Below are 12,374 nucleotides of genomic sequence, written 5' to 3'. Positions count from 1 at the left end.
TTGTGTATAATATGAGACAGGCATGTAAGTTGATTTTTTTGCATATGGATACTCAGTTTTTCAACACCATTTTTTGAAGACTATTCTCATTGAATTGCCTTGGACCTTTATTAAAACTCAATTGGCAATAAATATAAGGGCTTGTATCTGGATTTTCTTTCTGCTCCAGTGACCTGTGTTCTATTGTTTTGCCAATACCATGCTGTCTTAATTACTGGAGCTTTGTATTAATAGTAAGTTTTTTTTTAATTTAAAGAACTCTTTTTTATACTTTATAAAGGATTATAAATAGTAAGTTTTTTAATAAGTACTATAAGTTATCCTACTTTGCTTTTTGTCAAAATTGTTTTGGCTGTTCTAGATCCCTTATATTTTTATGTAAATTTTAAGATGATTTTTTTAGTTTCCTTGGATTTAGATAGGAATTGCATTGACCCTTTAGGTGAATTTGGGGAGAATTGCCATCTTAATAATCTTAATTCTTCTTTTGTTAAATGTATTCTCAACTATTTTATTCTTTTTTGGTACAGTTTTGAATGCAATGTTTTTAATTTTTTTTATTTTTCATGGCTAGTATGCAGAAATGCAGTTGTTTTCTGCATATTGATCTTGTATCCTATGACTTCGTTCAAGTTCTATTTATTTTACACCATCAGCTTTCTTCCTGCGAATGTGTGATGGTGAAGAGTACAATGACCCTTAGGTAGTTTAGTGCCACTGTCATGATTCATGTGAAGGCACCAGCAGTTTACCCATTGCTTTTGTACTAACAGTGCAAATGTCAACTATTGAAAAAAGGCAATAATCTCTGAGTGTTATCTTGATTTTGCAGACCGCACAGAAGGTTCCCAGGGTTCCCCAGTGGTCTGCAGACAACACTGAGAGAACCAGTGATCTAGATCAGAGGTCTCCAACCCCCAAGGCTATGGACTAGTACAGGTTCATGGCCTGTTAGGAACCAGTCACACAGCAGGAGGTGAGTGGCAGGCAAGCAAGTGAAGCTTCTTCTGTATTTACAGCTGCTCCCCATCACTCGCATTACCTCCTGAGCTTTGCCTCCTGTCAGATCAGCAGCAGCATCAGATTCTCATAGGAGTATGAACCCTATTGTGAACTGCACACCCAAGGGATCTAGATTGTGCATTCCTTATGAGAATCTAACGCCTAATGATCTGTCACTGTCTCTCATTAACCCTAGATGGGACCATCTAGTTGCAGGAAAACAAGCTGAGGGCTCCCACTGATTTTACATTATGGTGAGGTGTATAATTATTTTATTATATATTCCAACGTAATCATAATAGAAATAAAGTGCACAATAAATGTAATATGCTTGAATCATCCCAAAACCATCCTGCCCCTCTGCGAGGTCCGTGTAAAAATTGTCTTTCACAAAACGGGTCCCTGGCACCAAAAAGGTTGGGGACTGCTGATCTAGATGGTCTCTAAGCTCCCATCTAAGTGTAAAATGCTATAATTTTTAAAACCTAAGATGAACAGTGTTGACCAGATTTGTCTTTACAAAATGTACTTAAATGGCTGGTTTTCTTGGCAGTCAATATTTCTTAGGCAATTGCTGCATGTGGAACAATGTATCTAGTCCTTTGAGAGAGGTGGAAAGGAAATAGAACACTGGTCCTAATCTCAAGAAAATGGCAAAAGAAGGCTCTCTAGGTGTGCAGGTATCTAGGAAAGGAACCCAGTGTCACTGCAGGCTGATTGTATTAGACCTCAAATTTGTGTATTTTTTGTTCTACTAAAAACAAAATGCTTATAGTGGAGATACAATATATATCAAAGTTCAAAGCTAGAAGTAAAACTAGGTAAAAATCTATCATTCTAGACTAGTAGAACCTAATGTTATCTCATTTCCAAATGACCATAAGACGTAAAGTAACATCAAACTAATTTTTACAACTTTTTCAAAAAGCTTTAATTTTACATTATTGTTTATAACAGACCCCTGGTTGGAGTTTAAAATCACCACTTAACTGATATTTTTTCTATGTTTTATATATAATTCAAATTGTGTATACAATATGATGCTTACAGCTCACTGGGCAAATTTACTATAGATTTTGACTTTTCATTTGAGAGTAATGAAATATTGTTCATATATTCAAGGTAAATAAATAGTCTCAAGGCTTCAATCTGGGATTCCCCAAGTTCTGACATCCTTAATCTTTTTAGTTAGAAAAAAAAAGGGACTAAAACACTCTTTCATGGGAAGAATGAAAAGAAATTGAGAAAGTAAAATTAATCATATACAGTACAGGGAAGGGTACAGATTAATTTAGGGATAAATGGAGTTAATAACGGTTTCAGATAAACTAGTTCCAGACTAGAGTTCTGACATGAAAATAATCATACAATTTCAGAGCTGGCAGAGAATTCAGAGAGTATCTAGTTCTAGCCTAACACTTCTTCTTTGGCAGAGAAGGGAGCTAAATCTTCAAGATTTTTGACAGAGCTAGACTAGAAACCAGCATTTCTAACTTCTCCTTCAGTATGTTCCATCCTTCCATATCTGCATTCAATGGAACTTTTGTGGTTTTATAACTCTCGACACCACAAATTGCATTTCCCTAGAAGACAGCCTGGCTTCTAAAACTTTAGTGAGTGAATTATTAAAATGTATGCCATTCTTATCTGGGGTTTCATAATATGGTTAGTAACCCAGCCATCCTGACTTTGTCTTTCTATTTTGCTTTATGCCTCAACTATGAGTAATTGTGAAGTTTTATTTTCTAATGAATTTCTGTTATTAAATATTAAAATCACCTCAACTATATTTACTAATAAGTCAGTGAGAGCATCAACTTTATTCTACTTTATTCTTTTTTTCCCGAAACACACATATGATATTACTTTGCTTATGCTACATACCATATCTTTGTTAGCTCATTGTTTCCGTCTACACTCAGTATAATTGTGACCACATGACAAACTTTACAATAAAGAACTCAAGTTTCTTCAGAACTTATATAGTAGATCATTAAATCAGCTGCATGCTTTCAAATATACCATTTGTTTTTCCTTTTTCCTATTCATCATCACCTACATCACTGATAAGATTTTGGATCCACTACCTAAATCTATATGTGGGGATCTCTGCTATTCCATTTTATCTTGTTTTGTTCTGCTTTGGTTTTGCCTGCCTGTTTATTTTAAATAGGCACTAGCATGTCTGACCACAGAGACTGATGATTAAAATCAACTATAAAACGTTTCCATTCGGTTTTGGTACTAATTGTCTGTCCAGGTCCGAGCACCCCATTTCTATGATGGTAGCTCTGACCCAGACACAGATAAGGCCCAAAACTGTGCTTGTATGTTGTTATGACAAAATGTAGGGCTCCACTCACAACACATGGAAAATCTTTTCTCCATTCCAGGAAAGCCAGGGTTCTTTCTTTCTAGCATGAATCTTCTCTCCATTATGAATTAAACCTTAAAGTATTGACACATACAATCAGCACAAACCTTGCAGTTTCAATATTGAGGCTATCTAATTTTTCTTCTTTAAAGTTCTGTTTTCCTCTATGCAATGATCCTTTGGTGGTATGCTTACAAAATAAGTAGAAGCTTTAAGTCCCTCACTTTTGAACTGGTACTCTTACAGCAAAGAGAGTTGTTAAAGAGATGTTCCTCTTGATTCCCAGCCTTCAGGTTGGGACTGAGACTCTCAGGGGTGATAAGCCCATATCTTGGGTGAACAATCTGTCCTCAAAGGAAAAAAATCTTCATGGCTCTGGAACTCTGGCTTTAAAAAGTTCTTTTTTCTCCTTGTTTCCTCTCATCCACCTTGTTGTTATTAACATCTATGTATTTCAGATTCTAAAAAGTGAAGACCTCAGCAGAGACTGAGTGATGTGGTGATCACTGAGTGATATCACTGAGAGACTGAGTGATAGTGAAAGATGTGGTTAGCGAGTATCAACAATTCCATCTCTTTCCATCTAAATGCAGTTTAGCAAGAAGCAGTTCCTCAGAATCCATCTCCTACAGGAACTAATGTTTATGATTTGCTCTAGATCAGGCCCTGCTCTAGGTGCTTTTCATGTATGAACCCATTTAATACATCAGCCATATGCATGGGCACTCTCTTTATCCGCAGTTTTCCGTGAGGAACAGTTAACATGTCTAAGTCACGCCAGGAGACAAAGCCACTGAGCCTGTTCTCTTTATTGTTAAGTCATACCATCCTCTTCTGTGGAATGCCCAGGGAGGATTGCTTAGAGCTTCTTGAGAAGCCATTATTTCTACTTATCTTCTAGGATGAGTTCCTAGAGAGTGGGGTCTTTTGTTCTTGTGTGGCCTGCCACCACCCTGCACCTGCTGACCTGGACCATGGGTGACCATAACCAGGAACCATCAATAGTTATTGCTCACCCTTCCATATTCTGACTTCTGCTAAGCGTTTCCTCTGGACTGTGTCTTCTCTGGCCCACAGTAATCCTCTGCGGTAGCTACCAGAATGATCTTCATTTTATAGAAGAGAAAACTAACAGGCACAGAGGTTAACAAACACGTCAATGTCACAAGATCAGGAAAACAGCAGAGCTTGGGGTCAGTCTGCCCCAAGGAGTCCAGCTTCAGGGCCCATGCTCTGAGCTACTATGCCAAGCCAGCTGTCTTGATTAAAAGGAGGGCTTTTCCATCCCCCCAGCTCATGGAGGGCTCCCAAGGCCAGAGTCAAAACCATTTATGGAATTTCTGTTCTACTCTGCATTTGTCATACATCCTGAATTCTTGGACTGGTCAGGAGGCAAGAAGAGCCTGTTCAAAGGAAAAAGTGTATGGACAGGGGATAGGGAGACACCATAGCTTTTACGACATTTGTATGAACGCTCTGTCTCAATCCTGAAGCAATTAATGCATAACAGAAGAACAAAATCTATTCTTGGTCACACGCAGTGACTTTATTTTGTAGTATCTGATTTGAGATCTGCAGTGGTCAGAGAGCATGTTCTCATAAATGGCCTGTCCTGGGCATCACAAGCTTTATAATCATCTCAGTCTGTGCTGTTGGAAGATGTTTTTGTTTGCTACTAAGTCAACTATGTACCAACTTTTACATCCCAGTCCCTCCCCAAGGAAGAAAGAAAAACCTCAGAACCTCAGTTTTTAAAGCCTGATACCTGGTCAGTCATGTCCAATTCTAAGTAACCCTATAATAATTCATATTGAAGGGAAAAGAAGATTTTCTTTGCTTTGAGGTTTGCAGCTATTACAGACCATACTTGTAAATCCCTCATTTCTGTCTAGGATGGGCAGGAGATGAAGGAGAGGAAAAAAATCCCTTGGCCTCACAGGATGGGATGAGAGGAAAATTAGCACAAAGTTTTTCTTTGTACCATTTGTACCATATTAAGATGCCATGACAATAACAAAAATAACGTACAAGTAATAGGATTAAGTAGCATGGGATATTAACATCTGGAATGGATAAAGAGGCTTAAGTTCATTATCTTTTCATGGTTGTGTATAAATGGTCCATTTCAGTTTGTGATTACAAATTGTAGCAATTCAAAATAACATTTGTGTGGTGTATGTTCAGTTTGCAGGATTCTTTCATATGCATTATCCCATTTGAGCCCCCCAAATGAGCATCATATCCCTGTGACAGGTATGAGGTTTGTAAATTTAACAAATACACAAACACAGACTTAAAACAGGGAACTGGCTTACCCAAGACCACAGTTAGCAAGAGGTCAATCTTGTACTTGAACCTAAGTCTTATAGGTTCACAACCCGTCTTGCATATAGGTGAGAATGACCTTATTTTGTAGTGCTAAGCTGGTGAGGCCTGGGGCAGTAGAACAGCTGTTATTGTACTGTGACTTTATGTGCTGATGTCTTTAGGGACTGATGTCTTTGGGTAAGAATGTAAGGGGATGCAGGCTACATGGCCCCAAACATTACGGTTTTTTATTTATTTTTTTATTTTTTTATTTTTTTTGAGATGGAATTTCACTCTTGTTGCCCAGGCTGGAGTACAATGGCATGATCTCCGCTCACTGCAACCTTTGCCTCCCGGGTTCAAATGATTCTCCTGCCTCAGCCTCCCGAGTAGCTGGGATTACAGGTGCATGCCACCACACCTGGCTAATTTTTGTATTTTTAGTAAGACAGGGTTTCACCACATTGGCCAGGCTGGTCTCGAACTCCTGGCCTCAAGTGATCGATCCACCTCGGCCTCCCAAAGTGCTGGGATTACAGGTGTGAGCCCCCGCACCTAGTCCAAGATTTTTTATTTCTTATGACTATATTTTATACCTTTTTCTGCTCCTCCTGTTCCATCTGACTGTCAGCTGTCATTTTTGCTGACCATGGTGCCTCTAGAGCAGTGATCCTCAAAGTATGGTTGGTGAAGCAGCAGCATCAACATCACCTGAGAACTTGCTAGAAATGCAAATTCTCAGGCCCTGCCCCGGACCTACTGAATCAGAAACTCTGGGGATGGGGCCCAGCCATCTGTGTTTCAATCAGCCCTCCAGGTGATTCTGCAGCTGCTAAGTCTTGGGAGCCGCTGCTGCACAGCAACGATTCCCAACCTTGGCTGTCCTTGGGAATCCCCCGAGGAGCCTCAAAGACTACTAATGCTTATGTCCCAACTCTAAAGATTCTAATTTCACTGGTCTAGGACACGGTTTTTTAATCTCAGCACCAGTGGTATTTTGGGCGGGGTGATTATTTGTTGGGGAAGGCGGGTCTGTCCTGTATATGGCAAAATGTTTAGCAGCATCCCAAGCCTCTACCCCTAGATGCCAGTAGCACACCCACCCCCAGCTGTAATAACTAAAAATATCTAAGACATTGCCAAGTGTCCCCTGTGGTGGTGGGGGGAAGGAGGATGGCAAAATTGCCCCTGGTTGATAAGCACTGGCCTAGGGTGATGGCCAAGGCACTGGGATATGTAAGAGCTCCCAAAATCATTCTAATATACAGGCAACACTGAGAACTATGCCTCTGGAGAGTCTCTATTAATGAACAGCTCTGGATGTGCAATGGGCTAGAGCACAATAAGAGCTAGGCTTCACACCACTGGTGTAAAGTGAGAATCAATCCCCCTGTAGTGAAGACTCAGGCAGTTTGCTGAGGACTAAAGCACATGAGCTTTAGGGCATAAATTTCACAACTATTTGGCTCCTTACTTTCTGGTTGTCAGGTATGTTCCAGAAAACTAATGTAAACAAGTATGTTCCCCATACTTAAGAGGTCCCAGCCAAGTGAGATCTTGCATTGCACTAAATATAGTGGTGAATGTACATCCTGCATTTGGCTCTATCCATTCTACAAACAGGGTGCATATCAATGTATCATACAGTACAAGTTCTTACCTAAATCTGTTTTTGACAGGTTAAAAAGTGCAGCCTGTCAATTTTATGATGTTGATTTTGATACAGTCCAAATCAACCACACAAATGCAAAATTTCTATATTACTCTATGCCGTTTAGAAGCGCTTTCATTTTCGGGTGGGGATCAGGGGCTTTAACGATATTTCAACTATAGAAAACTCCCCTCAGTTAGAACACAGGCATGCAAAATCCTGGCTCAGCAGATTGCCTTCTGTGTCTCCATGATTCTTTCTGTGGTGTTCTTCTGTGATCTGCTTGAGAAGAGGAGAACATGACGTACATTTAGACCACAAGATGTGCCTCACCTCCAACGGCCTGCCCTGCAGCTGTTAGGAAGGTGGGCAGACTCATCACAGCCCAGAGTGAGATGTCTCCAAGCAAAGAGTGAATGGCAGCCTCTCTTCAGCCTAGACTCTTAAATAGCACAGTACTCTCCCACTTCCTCAAACAACTCCATGGCAGGTTTCTTTAAACATAAAGAGTGTTTATGTTTAAACTACTCACTACTTTGAGACACTGATAAACAACTTTCAAATAGAAAATAAATTTCAAGGTGAATGTGTTTTCAGGTTAAAATTGGTACTGTCTCATTTCAAACTATGAAAATACGATCTGATTTAAAGAGTTGGAGTCATTGATTCATCCAACACCTACTTGTGCTAGGTACTGTGTAATGTCCCTGGAAATTATAAATACGAGGATGGCAAATTATAAATATTAGGGTACATAGACTCTTTTGTAGCAAAAATAAGCTATGACTGATCTGAGGTGCCTGATGAACCCTTTGAACCAATACTACTCGTCAGGTTGTCAGACTCTTTTGGTTTTTTTTTTTTTTAATTGATTTGACAGTAGCTTGTTAACATTAATGAAATCAGTGAGTTCTTTACCATGGTCTAGGATGTATTTTCTTAAATAGTTACGTATTTACTCCTCTCCTAGTCTATTTCATTAGCATGCTTTTAAAAATCAAAACTTTTTGATTAAGCAATAGAATTGCTCTCCAGAAAATTACTCCAGGAAAAACAGATCATAATACATTACTAAAACATATTATTTCCATATGTTCCCACTTGTTTTCTTTTTGTAAAAAAAACAAAAAAAGCGTATGTTTCTATGTACGTAGGATGTTTTCTCAAAGAAAACACACTTAGCAATTAACAGTGGTTGCCTTTGGGCAGAAAGTTTGGGGGCCTTGATTGGAAGGGAGACTTAACTTTTCATTATATAAGCTTTTATACAGCTTAATTTTTGCCATCTTATGTATTATATTTTTAAGTGCTAATAAATAACAGGATGCATTCCCAGTAGTCCTTCAGAAGCTCCAAGTGTTTCTGCTAAATATGAGAAAATCAGTGAGCCCCACTGTTTGCCTCCATGAGGACTCCTGATTCTGCTCCAGCAAAGCAAGCTGAAAGGAGACTTTGAATGTAGGACTGCTCCAACAATGGTTCCATGGAAGAGATTAACAAGCAGGTTCTACTTGAGGTTAGATAGTTAATGAGGGCCTCTTTGAGGAAGCCACATGCAACCAGAGAGGAAAAGGAAAAGAGGGGGACGTTGCCTATAGGCAGGGACCTAATTTCCTCCTAGCAGCATTGGACACTTACTACCCATACATCCTTTCAAAATGAAGGAGATACAAGTTAGGGAAATCTACACAGTGATTTCACCTAATAATTTTCTCCAATGATTTCTTTCCTTCCCCTTTATCTATAATTCCCGAGAAGAATCAGTGCTCACTCCTAGGAAAAGGAAAAAGAACACCACCACCACCAACACCCCTGTTTGTCTCAAAGAAAGACAATTCCATGACCTTCTTGCTTCCTACTAATTCCATGATGTCTTTCCTCTCTGTCCTTCTTTATGCCTAACCCTAACCTAATCCTAGTTAAAAGTTTAAGGAAGCATGTAAAAGGAAAAAATATAATTGAGATTGGAAGAATCTGAGAGAATCCATGTTCAGTTGTGGTTTTTCTGGATCATTTTCTTAGCACTTGCCACTGAGACCGTCACAGGATTTCAAAGTCTCCCTTATTAAGCAAGAACATCTTTTTCTTTTCTCTCATTGTTAGATGTGTGAATTGGGAAATCCATTCATGTGGATTATCAGGGTCCTCTTAATCTCCGGAAATCAACAAACAAACAATTCAACAGTTCCAGAGCATATCCCATAACCGTGCCTACACTGTTTAATTACATATCTGTGGTCTTTGAAGAATTATAATTCTAGGCCAGAATTCTAAATTCTTACTCTATAAAAAGTAGTTTTCGGCCGGGCGCGGTGGCTCAAGCCTGTAATCCCAGCACTTTGGGAGGCCGAGACGGGCGGATCACGAGGTCAGGAGATCGAGACCATCCTGGCTAACACGGTGAAACCCCGTCTCTACTAAAAAATACAAAAAACTAGCCAGGCGAGGTGGCGGGCGCCTGTGGTCCCAGCTACTCGGGAGGCTGAGGCAGGAGAATGGCGTAAACCCGGGAGGCGGAGCTTGCAGTGAGCTGAGATTCGGCCACTGCACTCCAGCCTGGGCGACAGAGCGAGACCCCGTCTCAAAAAAAAAAAAAAAAAAGTAGTTTTCAGGTTTTCTTGTTTTTATAGGGTGATTCATCCCAGAAATAGTGTTTTACGTCTTTACTTGCACCAAGCATTAATAACCAGCAGTCAGCAATGGCATAATTATTTGTCAGCTTCATGAAAACCATAAGAAATGAAGGCAGTGTTTGTGCAGAGTTTTGTGGTTGTCCTTGGACAAAAGTTTATGAGGAAATTTTGAGAAGACACCAATCGAGACTGTTTATAGTGAGATGAAGAAGAAACCAGAAGCACAATTGGATTGAAGAAAAAGGTTCTTTTCAAAAACTATTTAGAAGAAAGGGAAGTAAGCTTGAAAACTAAAGAGAGAAAATTTCTGTAATGAAGTTGTATAGGGTCTTAGCCAAAAATCACAGAATGAGACACTTCCCTGTGTAACCAAGTTCTCATTCTTTATCTACGGGGTACTGGTTTCCCAATCTCTTTCAATAGACTGGTGTTATAGATCACACTGACCATGAAATTAAACCTCATATCATCTTTTGGAAATAGTAGAAAAGGAATTCAAAGCCTAGCTTAGAGTTACTATGGCAAAAAGAACTTTTCAAAAAAAGAGAAAAAGGAGTGTTTGTCAGGTTAGTAGAATACTGTTTCCTAGTGAGTTAAGTTTAAATTGAGTCACTAAGCAACAAATTAGAAAGGAAATCAATACCATTTTCACACTTGAAAAGGCATCATATGTTCAGCAGGAACTTCCTTCCCCCTTTTAGGTAGCTGAGCTATTATTTAAGCCCATGCTCTTAGTATACTGGTAGCTATTGTTATGTGTCTGCTACCCAGCACAGCCACCAGAGGGTGTCCACTCTTGCCTTGCAAACAAGATTGGAAATTGTCAACATGGAAGAACAGATTTTTCTGCAAATGATACCAACAGAGCAAGGTAATCACATTTTTCTGTATAGTAAGGGGAAGTTTGAGCCTAAATAGAGAAAAGCCACTTACATCACATCTACTGAAGCAGAGTCAGCCCCTTAAGCACAGAGGAAAAGGTAAGTGGCTTTAGGTGTTAGCTACCTGCCAAAATTAGTAGCTTCTACACCACTTTGTTTTTTTCCAGTATTCTCCCTAACCTTTCATAGTTTTGGCTGCTTGTCAGGAGATAATATAATCTGCCAACTTCAGTAGTTGAAATTATTTGCTTTACCCATGGTTTAGTAAGCACAGATAAAAAACTACTGTCTGCGTCTCAGCTGAGCTGTCTCCCAAAATCCCAAACTTTTGCTACTGTTTGAAAAGTAGGCAGCATCACTAGTTGATGTGAGATCAAAGGCACATCTCTTGTGTTATTAAATTGTGTTATATAACTGTAATATATTTAATATATAAGTATGTATTATAGTATTAATACACTATATTAAGTATGTATTATATATTAAATATATATCAATAGATTCATATGTTACTATATATTAATAATTATAATATATTCTCTATATCTTTCCAGACTAAAAATTGCTGAGGCTTTAAAACATGAAAGAAAAAAATAACAATAGTAATACTCTTTTGCTACAGTGCTAACTGAAAAGCACTGTGAATAAAATTTAGAAGCTGGGACGCATAACTAGAAATGTAAGTGCCCGCATGCTCTGTGCCAGCTCTACCACTTCTTACCACTGTGTCTCCTTCTTTCAGCTGCTGGCTGGGCGCTGGCCTTTTGATCACAATGACTTTGGCGTATTTCTTTGCAAGCTGTTCCCCTTTTTGCAGAAGTCCTCAGTGGGGATCACCGTCCTCAACCTCTGCGCTCTTAGTGTTGACAGGTAACGTGGTTCTTTCCCTTTGCTCTTTTGCTGGGCTTAGAAAAGCATTTTTCTCAAAAAGAAGAGAAATCAAGAGAATTGGTGCCCAGGACAGTTGTTGATATAGCTTCAAGTGAATTAAAACATTAACCACCTTGCCTTTGCTGTTTAGAATTACCTTCCACATTTGCTGATTATTAGCCATCTTTGGCTCAGACAATTATGTACATAGAGCATTTTATCAATAATACCCATTTGACACCCTTTTGACAACAAAGGGAAAATTAACATATTAGATGGAATAAACTTTGTGAAAAGGAGATTCCAGGATATGCAAATCCTATATTTCACCTGGTAAATTTATCATTAAAAAATGATGATACTGTTCAATTATATCCGTAATGTTTAATTGAGTGAGAGGTAAGTGCGCCATATTGCTATGTTCTTCTCCCTGCCTTTTTGAAAGCCTGAAATGTTTCATAAGTTTTAAAAAGAAGGCAACACCAGAAGCATCCCTTTATCCAATTCTGAAAACTTCATCAAATGTCCCTTAGTCTTTCCAGAATCCGCACACATGATTGTTAAGAATTCTGTAAAGAAGCCCTTCTGAATTCTGTGAACTTCTAGATGGTATTTTCTTTACCTTCTGGTTTTCATAGCAGCAATGATAAAGAATG

The 12,374-nt window shown here is 38.9% G+C and overlaps 1 protein-coding gene across 3 annotated transcripts in view; it reads left to right on the top strand.

Annotated features, from left to right (window-relative positions):
• EDNRA (endothelin receptor type A) overlaps positions 1 to 12,374 on the top strand; it is a 63,801-nt gene that overhangs the window by 27,476 nt on the left and 23,951 nt on the right. For 2 of the 3 annotated variants that reach the window (XM_011956764.1, XM_011956744.1), the window contains one exon: positions 11,591 to 11,718. The exons of the other annotated variant lie outside the window; for it this stretch is intronic. Coding sequence is in view for 1 of the 2 variants with exons in the window: in XM_011956744.1 (XP_011812134.1) it covers positions 11,591 to 11,718 (128 nt within the window). In the remaining variant the exon portion in view is untranslated. The remainder of the gene's footprint in view (positions 1 to 11,590; positions 11,719 to 12,374) is intronic. 3 annotated transcript variants of the gene reach the window in all.

Source organism: Colobus angolensis, unplaced genomic scaffold (assembly GCF_000951035.1).
Source record: "Colobus angolensis palliatus isolate OR3802 unplaced genomic scaffold, Cang.pa_1.0 Scaffold111, whole genome shotgun sequence".
Classification (NCBI taxonomy): Eukaryota; Metazoa; Chordata; class Mammalia; order Primates; family Cercopithecidae; genus Colobus; species Colobus angolensis.
The sequence above is the reverse complement of the archived record's forward strand: the minus strand, read 5'-3'. Positions and strand labels throughout refer to the sequence as shown.